Genomic DNA, 9960 nt, shown 5'->3' with positions numbered 1-9960 from the left:
GAGATCTAGACCATAAACACCTCATGGACACGTAAAGCTCCCAACTTTCACTCCATGCATGGCCTTTTGGAGCTTAAAATGCTAAAATGATATCCTATGGATTGCATGGGGCTTCAATGGCCATAAAGTTTGCACCTTTGTGCCATGAAAGCCCTCTATAATCCCAGATCTGAAGGAATACTCACTTAGGACGTCCATATCCCAAAGATCAAGCTTCTTGGACCAAAAAAGCTCAATAATGTGAAAATAAGGAGATCTAAGGGACTACTAAGCAAGTTAGAGACTTGATTACCAGAAAATGATGAGAATGAAAGGAAGTCTCTGGATCTACTATCTTCTCTTTGAATCCTATAGCTTCTTCTTCTTCCACAATCTTGAAAAACACACAAAGTTCACTAAAAAATGGCGCACAAGCTCACAATCGCATTAGGGTTTCTGAAACTAGGGTTTGGGACTTGGAGGCTGGATATGAGGCCAGCAAGTGGGGATTAGGATGCTTAAATAGGGTGAAAAACCCTGAAATTAGGGTTTCATCCTAGAAGTCCTACTCGTCAAGTTGAGGCTCTCAACTCGTCGAGTAGGTGACTTAAAACCCCGCGTTTAATCTGGTTTCTACTCTATGATTTTGTGGCTACCAACTCGTCGAGTTTCTCTACAAAAGTGAACAAATTAAAATTTGTGAGTGGATGATCTGCTATATCTGCTATAATCATCAGACTTATGCTTGATTAAGTAGATATAACCATATCTGCTATAATCATTAGTGAAAGTCGCATAGAATTGATTAGCATCCCTTGTGGATGATCTGAAGGGTCTACACACATTTGTGTGTATGAGATCCAACAAAACTTCACCTCCTTCACAAGACGCAGTGAAAGGTGATTTTTTCATTTTACCCAAAAAATAAGATTTGTATGCATCATCCGATCTTAGGTCAAACAATTCCAACATACCATCTTTTTAGATTTGGGCGATGCATTTCTTGTTAACGTGTCTAAGACGACAATGCCACACGCATGATTTGTCTATACCATTAGAAGAAACAATTTAAAATACACTATTGTCTACATTGTCTACACACACCATAGTTTCATACACACCATCACAAGGTAAAGCTTCAAAATAAAAAAAAAATAACATTTTTATAAGAAGAAATTGAACCATTTAAATCACTAAAAGAATATTTCAAACCTTGTCTGGAAAATGCATGAAAATAAATACTGTTTCATGTCATTTATGAAGAGTAGCAACAATTTATTAAATCAAAACTAACACCATCACTAAACACTAAAATTATAAACTCCAATCTTGGTAACAGGTGAAGATCGCCTATTCCCCATGATCAGGTTCATTCTACCGTGCTCCACCTCCTCACTTCTTCTTAGCCATTGCAAATCAGAACAAATGTGAAATCCACATCCTGTATCAAGGACCCAATGACAAGAAGATGACGAGTTAGTAGATAAAATAATGTATATACCTACAGAAGTTGGCTTCACCTTGCCATCTTTGATATCTTGCAAATAATTTGGGCAACTTCATTTCCAATTCCCCTTGTCGTTGTAGTCAAAGTAGATAGCCTCTTTGGGATTAGAAGAGGGTGGGTTATCAGAACTAGACTTTCCTTTTGGGCTAGTACTGGATGACCCTACATGAGATTTTCCTTCCAGTTTTTCTTGGGAGGACCTTTACTCTTTTTTACTCTTTCCTTGTCCAATGGCTAGGATGGGAGCACTAGTAGGAGTGGAGGCAATTCTCTTTGCCTTCATACCTGCTTCAGCTGTCTGCACGAGGTTGTGCAATTGAGCCAAGGTGGTATCACTGTTATTTAGATGATAGGTCAAGATAAACTTATCATAATAACTTGGTAAGGAGTTCACGACCATGTTAATAGTATACTCCTCATCAAAATGCATATTAATCCTAACAAGGCGCTCAATGTAACGTTGCATTTTGTACACGTAGCCACAAACAAATTCTCCCTCTTTCCATTTGCACGCCATGAGGGACTTTACCACATCATATTTTTCTTGATGAGCTCGCTTGTGATACTTCTCCACAAGGTCCTTGTTCATCTCATACATCCAGTAATCCTCATAGAATATTTGCAACTCAGGGGTCGTTGTGGTGACCATGATGCAAGCAACTTTTGTTGTATCATAGTAGTGCCCCATGTAGGCGGCTAATTCTTCAGGAGTGGCCTTCTCTTCGTCAATCTCATTTAATTCTTTCTCAAGTACATACTCCTTGTCCTCGAAACGAATGGCCATTTTGATGTTGCGCATCCAGTTGTTGTAATTGGTGCCATCTAATGTCACCATTGAGCAAATGTTCAACAAGGAGAAGTTTTGATTTGAGGAGGAGGAACTAGAAGCATAATTTGGAGTAGATGTCTATAAAAGGAAGGTAGTTTTAGTTAGATAAGAATAATCTGTAATATAGCAACCCAAAAAGGAAATATTAAGGCTAGGATCCAAATATATAGCTCACAACATAGAAAAGGGATGCCGTAATATAATTCTACCAATTCCACCAATAGAAAATAAATTTTTAAGAGGAAATTAAGTTTGGATGAAATTCCAATATCTTTTGAGATTCATTGAAACTATTCAATGGCATGTTTAATCTCATATTATGATTTACTATTTGTGAGTGGGATACCAAGGATCGCAAAAAAGATGTGAATAACCATGCAAATATGCTTGGTAAACTCATTGTCTTTTATCATCTCAATTGATTGCTGGTAAACTACACACGCTACATCAACAATGATAATTTATGAGATACCCATTACAACTCTTTATTAGTCCATATTAGTGTGTTAGTTAACCACACACGCTCCACTAACGAATTATAAAGTGTAATGTGCAATTTCATGGGTTAGCATATAAATTCACTTTTTTCCTAAAGTAAATAAGATTGGGATTCTTTCTAAAAGGGTTTAGTTTATTTTAATTCATTATACGTTTTAATGAGAATTAATTTTTCCTATCAAACTTGTTCGGCTAACGACCCTCCACTAACTTAGTCTTATATATATAGTAATTATTAGACCTTTAATATTACACATAGTATAAGGTATATTTTAAACTTTTCAAAATACTAGGTTTATAATTAAATTTCAAAAATTAATAAATAATTTTAAATTAAAATAAACCAAATAATTTAATATTTATCTATTAATTAACATTTAATTAAATATATTAAATCAAATAAGGAATATCTAATTATATTAATCAAATAATTTAATCCTTATCCTTAACTTGTAAGTTTTTAAAAATATAAGGTACAGGATTTATCCGATTTTAATTATCTCTTTTTAGGCAAGTAAAATGATAATTACCAAAAATTGAAAAACCCTAACAACCTATCAATTTTCGAAATTGCTTGAGGAGGAAGGTTAGGGTTTCAAAACCCTGACCCTAATTTCGAAACATGGGGAGGAGGGTTAGGATTTCAAAACCCTAACCCTAATTTCAAAATTCTAAGCTTTTAGTGTTTAATTTCCATAAACCCTAATTTGATCAATTTCAAAAATTATAGCAAATTCATTTGAAACAAACCAAATGCTTTAATACCACTAATGGGTTTTAGGCATAACAAACCAAACTTAAAACTCTTAAGTGTGCATGCAACCTAAAACAAGATCTATGTTTTCTCTATTGAACCTATAACTAAAACATCAAAATAAGAACCCTAGAAACCCTAGGTAATTTTCAAAATTCACAAGGGTTTAAGATTATATACCTTATTGTTATTATAGAAAATAACAATTATCCTTGAGTTGTAAAATCTTTGGAAGCACGCACCACAAATGTCGTATCTCTAGTGGTTCACACCCAAGCTAGCAAGGAGGAGATTGTGGAGAGAATAGAGGGAAGGATTAGCATTTTGGCTATCCTTTAGGATTAAATGGTAGCCGGTAATAAAAGGGATAAGATCCTTTATATAGTGGTATAAAGAAGCCCTGGATAACCCTAATCTGAATATAACAATAATATTTCAAATTGTTAATTATCCAGCTCCATATTTATCAATATAGTATAATATGGAAACCCTAGATTATCCTTTTGAAATGGTCAACCCTCATGTTGGAAGGTTCTGGAGCCTTTTGTTCAACTATTGGACAATTATACTTTTGACCCTGTACTTTTAATTAATTCCATTTATCCCAAAATTAATTCCAATTAATTTCTGATTAATTATTAATTCACTACTATTATTTCTAATTAATATATTATTCTCATAATATATTAATAAATTGTTTATTTTAATTTATTAATCAAATAATAAATCAACCTCTCTCTCCAAAAATCATCCTATTCAATTGTTAGGTTTGAGGGCAACCTAAAAAGATTGTGCTACCATCAATTCAAGTTTATACAAATTATAGTTATGGGCTTAGACACCTAATCCAACAAAGACCGCCTAGAACAGCCAACTGTTGGTCATCTACTTTGGTCGATGACCTAGACATATCACCCGGTTGTTTGATCGGGACCCACCATTTCCAGTCATCCTAAGATGGGGAGGATTACACTCCGATCTGGTCCCACACTATAACCTAACTATGAGACCTAATGTAACATCCTGACGATGAGGTATTTTTAAAACCCTATGTATGAAACAATATTGCATTTTCACCCTTGGGCTTGAGAAATTTTACAAGAATGGCCCGTATTGGCATTTTGGTGATTTTGGCCAAAGGCCTAGTATGTTAGGCGCATGTTGTGTATGTTGAGTGTACTAGGGCAGACATTAGTACGCTAAGTGTACACCGCGTACATAGGGCATACGTAAAAAAACCTCAAACCCTATTATTTAGGGTTCAGTCCATATATAAGCATCATTATCACTTCATTTCTCATTCCCTCATCATCCTCCATCTAAGAAAACATACCTCTAATAAACCCTAAGTGAGAAGAGTGCATTTTGGACTCATTTGTGTGCTTTGGTGGTGTTCTTGAAGAAGAAGAAGTTAGTACAAGGACCTTGAAGCTTGGAAGCAACTTAAATATGGGATTCTTTCCTTTCTTGCAACCTCCTAGAGGTAAAAAGCTCCTTGTTTTATCATCATATCTTGTAGATCTGGCCATTTCTTCATTTAGGGCATTTTTGGTCCTAGAAATGGTGATTCTTGAGCATGGCATGCTCTTAATCGAATAAGTCATCCTTTCAGACCTAATGAAGGGTCTTGAGTAATAACAATGTGGTCTTGATGCTTAGTCTTTCCCTATGCATGCTCTAGAAGGTCTTAAGGTGTTAAGACGTTTGGATTTTGTGTATTAAGAACTTAATGGGCATGCAAAGTCATAAAGTTGGAAACTTTATGACTCTCCATGATATTTTAGCCTTGGATCTGCATTTGGGCATATTAAGTCGAAGTAATAAGCTCTGAATAGGTTGAGAAGGAAAACTATTGCGTATGTAGGGCGTACCAAATGGTATGTTGCACGTACGAAGATTTGGCCCTGATGTCTCGGACCGCTAGTACACCCCGCGTACGAGCCCTGAGTTGCCTCGGTTGACTTGTTGATTTTGACTAGTTCTGACCAATGTTATTTTAGGAAACTATTATTAATTTAGAATGGGAAATGTTTTGACATTTAGGATTCGGGTGGAGTCGGTTGTCGGAGCTGGGAGTTATCCAGACTACATTCAGATTGTGAGATGAGTTTTCCTTACTGTACCCATGGATCAAAGGCACCAAGGCCGACCCACTAGATTATTTAACCTAGTTAGGATATTAATATGATAGTTTTAACTGCTCAGTAGATTCGTATGATTATCTATATTTGTTGGCTTTATGTTTATGTTTGTTTGTTGCATATGTCGACATGTTTTGTTGGGTTGAGGTGGTCCTGTTTTCTGTTGTAAGACAAGACACCCGAGGATGATCGGATAGGCTGTAGGCCGTGCGAGGCGGTCCAGTCAATCCGGCGTCCTATGGAGCGGTCCGGATTGGATGTAGGCCCTACGAGGCAGTCCTGTCATGTTGAAAGCTTGTAGAGCGTTCCAGATAGGCTGTAGGCTCTACAAGGTGGTCCAGTCAGGCTGGTTGTTCATATTGCATGGTTGTTCGTTATGGTGTGCTGGTACTTTGGGGGAACTCACTAAGCTTTGACTTACAATTTTATTTTATGGTTTCAGTACTTCCGGGGATCGTGGGAAGGCGAAGGTGTGATCGTACACAACTTCCTGTCTTTATGTCTTCGGATCTTGGGAAAACTCTGATTTGAAATAATGCTTTTGAAACAATGAATCTTTTTTTAAACAGTATTTATTCTTGGTTGGATTTAAAAGTTTTTGGTTTATTGTGATTTTTGGAGTGTTACAAGTTGGTATCAGAGCCTTGGTTAGAGAGAATTGGATGAACAATCATGTGAGTCCAGACTCAAACTAGGGAAATACAAAAGTTTTTAAACTGGTTTTCTAAATTGTTTCAAAAGTAACCAAGGAAGAATGCAATGTGTACGATCAACCGGAGCAAGAGAGTATACCCCAAGTTACCCACCTTGTTATTTGATGTTATGTTAGAATAGCATGCTAGTGATAGGCTAGGGATCTTAGGGAATTGCATCATAGAATTGTCTGATAATTGATGCTTGCTAGCATAGGGTTTCTTTCTTGTTTGAAATTGACTTCATTACTGTATTTGCTTAGTGTATGCATCATAGCTGTACATAACTAAGATTCTATAGCATCAGAATGTTTCATTTAGCCTTATTTTCTATTCTTGTTTAATGAAAGGCTTAGCATACAATCTGGTATTTGACTTTCTGTAGGAGCTAGTGTTATGTAAGATTAGCATACACGATTGCTACAGGGTTGGTGAAAGCTTCATGGATGAGTTATATGGGATCAGTCGGCCAGTTGGGAAATGTCTAGCCTTTATCTAGGAAGTGAGAATAGGATGTATGTGGATGCTAGTGTGTGCTTTTAGGGTTGTTGTGATGATCCTCTGAGACAAATAAAGGTAGGTGTGGAAGGTAGTATATACGCGTAATAGAGAAGTCACAACCCTAGGGTCTCATTATTTGTAATATCTCATAAGGTATGAAGTGTCCAGGTCAGGAGCAGGATCAAGTGTCCAGGATAGGCACGATCACAAGGGGATCCAGATCAGGAGCAGAATCAAGTGTCCAGGATAGGCCATGGCTGACTGAGGAGTAGGTTAGGGAGATGATTCATGTTGAGGTTGTCTCTATTGTCCGGGGGCGGATACCGAAGTTGCTTGGATCTATCAAGACCTCAATGATGAAGTTCTTTGATGAACAATACACTGCATTTTTTGAGGTTGCTAGTGCTACAGCTACTGCGGACATCGCTGTTGTGGGCATTGGTGGGGAGAGAGCCTTCTAATACTGGGACTGTTTCTTTACTTTCTCTTGCCTAGATGACCAGAAGGTCAATTGCGCTCTCAACTTTCTTCGGTCCGGAGAGAAGGATTGCTGGAGATTAGTTACTGGTTCATACACTTTAGAGAAGAGAGATGTTGTATCATGGGAGCATTTCTCTGAGATGTTTTGCTTGAGATACATCCCTTTAGTTGAGAGAGAGAGAGAAAAAAAAAAGAGAGAGGGAGAGAGAGAGAGAGAGAGAGAGAGGAAGATAAAGAGAGAGAGAGAGATTATCCCAGGAGTATTTGGACCTACGACAGGGGACAGAGTTGGTGATTGAGATCACCAAGATGTTAACTGAGAGAGCACTGTTTTTCCCTGAGTTTGTTGCTTTTGAGCAAGCCCAGATGACTCTGTGCTTGAGCATGCTTAAGACGGAAACCCACCAGTTTGTGTCTACTCAGCGCTATGGTATGCTTATAGAGTTACAGGAGGTTGTTAGGCCATGGGAGATTGACTTTGAGCTCCAGACGAGGGAGCGGAGGCAGGCTCCGGTGCAGTCACAGCTTGCAGCGAATACATTTAAGGCCACTTATGTGAGATTTAGGAGTTAGAGGGACCGAACTTGAGGTAAGTGCGGCAAGGTTCATGAGGGTTCTTGTCGATCTACTTATGGGTGCCACGAATGTGGCAAGGATGGGCATTATGCCAAGGATTGTCGCCAACATGTCCCCGTACCGACCACTAGGATTTGTTATCATTGTGAGCAAGTTAGGAATATTAAGGATAACCGTCCTTTGCTCACGGCGGGACCGGCGCAGGCTCCAACGCCAACTACTTTGACGATCACCAATGGGAAAAAGGGTAGGGCGGATCCCTCAAGGGCGCGGGGTCACGCTTTTCAGCTCACGGCAGGGGAGGCCAGTGCGGCGCCAAACTTTGTTATTAGTATGTTTCCATTTATTATTTTGTCGATTATGTTATAGTATGCTTATGTTTATGCTTCTGATAGGTACATTCTTAGTGAATTCTTTGCTTGATCTTGTGTTATTCGACTTGGGCGTGAGTTGGTCCTTTGTGTTACAATCTTTCAATAGTGATTTTGATATTCCCCTTAGTGAATTCTATCGCCAACGAACATGGGCTTTGCATCCAGAGTGTATCAGGGTTGTGTTCTATAGATTTTCGAGGTGCCTTATCTGATTGATTTGATTCATATTCCCATGGGGGATGTATGTGTGATAGTGAGGATGGATTGGATGAGCAGGTTTGGTGCTATGATATACTTCAAGGGTCAGCGAGTAGTAGTTCGAAACCCAAGTGGGGGAGAACTGGTTATCTATTGACAGGGTACCAAGATTGGGCTAGGGTTTTTGTTCGGTGGGTAGGGCTCGGTAGTAGTTTCAGCATGGTTGTATGGGTTATCTTGCCTATGTGGTTGATATCTGGTTGTGGAGCAGACATCGGTTTTGGATGTGCCAGTTGTCGGGGAGTTTCCTGATGTGTTTCTGAAGGTGCTACCTGGTGTGCCTCCCGAGAGGCAGGTTGAGTTCAGGATTGACCTTAATGTCAGGTGTAGCTCCTATTGCCAAGGTGTCATATTGTTTGGTACCTCCTGATATGCAGGAGTTGTCCTCTTAGCTTCAGGAGCTTTTAGGAAAGTACTTCAACGGACCGAGTAGTTCATCGTGAGGAGCACTGATAATGATCGTCAAGAAGAATGATGATTCACACTGGATGTGCGTTGATTATTGAGAGTAAAAAAATTTGACAGTGAAGAACCGTTATCCCCTTTTGCAGATTGATGACCTCTTTGATCAGTTGCAAGGAGCATCTTGGTTCTTCAAGATTGATCTGAGGTCTGGGTATCATTAGGTGAGGGTTAGAGAAGAGGGCTTAGAGAAGACTGGATTTTAGACTCATTATGGGCATTACAAGTTTGTTGTGATGCCATTTGGGCTCACCAATAAGCCTGCATTGTTTATGGGTTTGATGAAATGGGTATGCATGCCGATGCTCGATCGTTCAGTTATTGTTTTTATTGATGATATCTTGGTGTATTCCAAGACCGGGGAGCAGCATGAGGAGCACCTTCGAGCACTTTTGGGAGTGTTGAGGGGAGAACGGTTGTATAACAAGTTCTCAAACTGTGAATTATGGTTACGAGAGTTCCAGTTCTTGGGGCATCTTGTTAACCAAAACGGGATTTTGGTCGATCTAGCCAAGATTGAGGTTGTGATGCAGTTAGAGCTTCCGAAGTCTCCCTTAGAGATCAAACGTTTCTTGGGTTTGGTAGGATATTATCGGTGATTTATCCAGGGTTTCTTTAAGATTTTTGTACCCTCATACGTCTGAAGAGGAAGTGTGTGGATTTCCGATGGGGCCCTGAGCAGCAGACGACATTTGAGACATTACGACAAAGATTATGCGAGGCCCCAGTATTGACCCATCTGGAGGGCGTTGATGATTTCATTGTGTTTTGTGATGGATCCATCACTGGTTTGGGGGTGGTTCTTATGCAGAGGGGGCGAGTGGGTGCATATGTTTCTCAGCAGCTGAAGCCGTATGTGGCACGTTATCCTACTCATGACCTAGACTTGGGGGAATTGGTGTTTGCCCT

General features: G+C 39.0%; 1 protein-coding gene across 1 annotated transcript; it reads right to left on the bottom strand.

Annotated features, from left to right (window-relative positions):
* Positions 1–1688: 1688 nt before the first annotated feature.
* LOC145099019 (uncharacterized) lies at positions 1689–2321 on the bottom strand. Its single transcript, XM_079036607.1, has one exon. It carries the CDS (start codon positions 2319–2321, stop codon positions 1689–1691), a length of 633 nt encoding a protein of 210 aa, XP_078892733.1.
* Between the last annotated feature and the right edge of the window lie 7639 nt (positions 2322–9960).

The sequence above is a fragment of the Lactuca serriola genome, chromosome 4, assembly GCF_051521515.1.
Source record: "Lactuca serriola cultivar US96UC23 chromosome 4, Lser_US96UC23_V15, whole genome shotgun sequence".
NCBI classification, from domain to species: Eukaryota; Viridiplantae; Streptophyta; class Magnoliopsida; order Asterales; family Asteraceae; genus Lactuca; species Lactuca serriola.
The sequence above is the reverse complement of the archived record's forward strand: the minus strand, read 5'-3'. Positions and strand labels throughout refer to the sequence as shown.

Excerpts from the sequence above, each read along its gene's own strand:
- LOC145099019 (XM_079036607.1), bottom strand. The coding sequence starts at position 2,321 with ATGGTGACATTAGATGGCACCAATTACAACAACTGGATGCGCAACATC.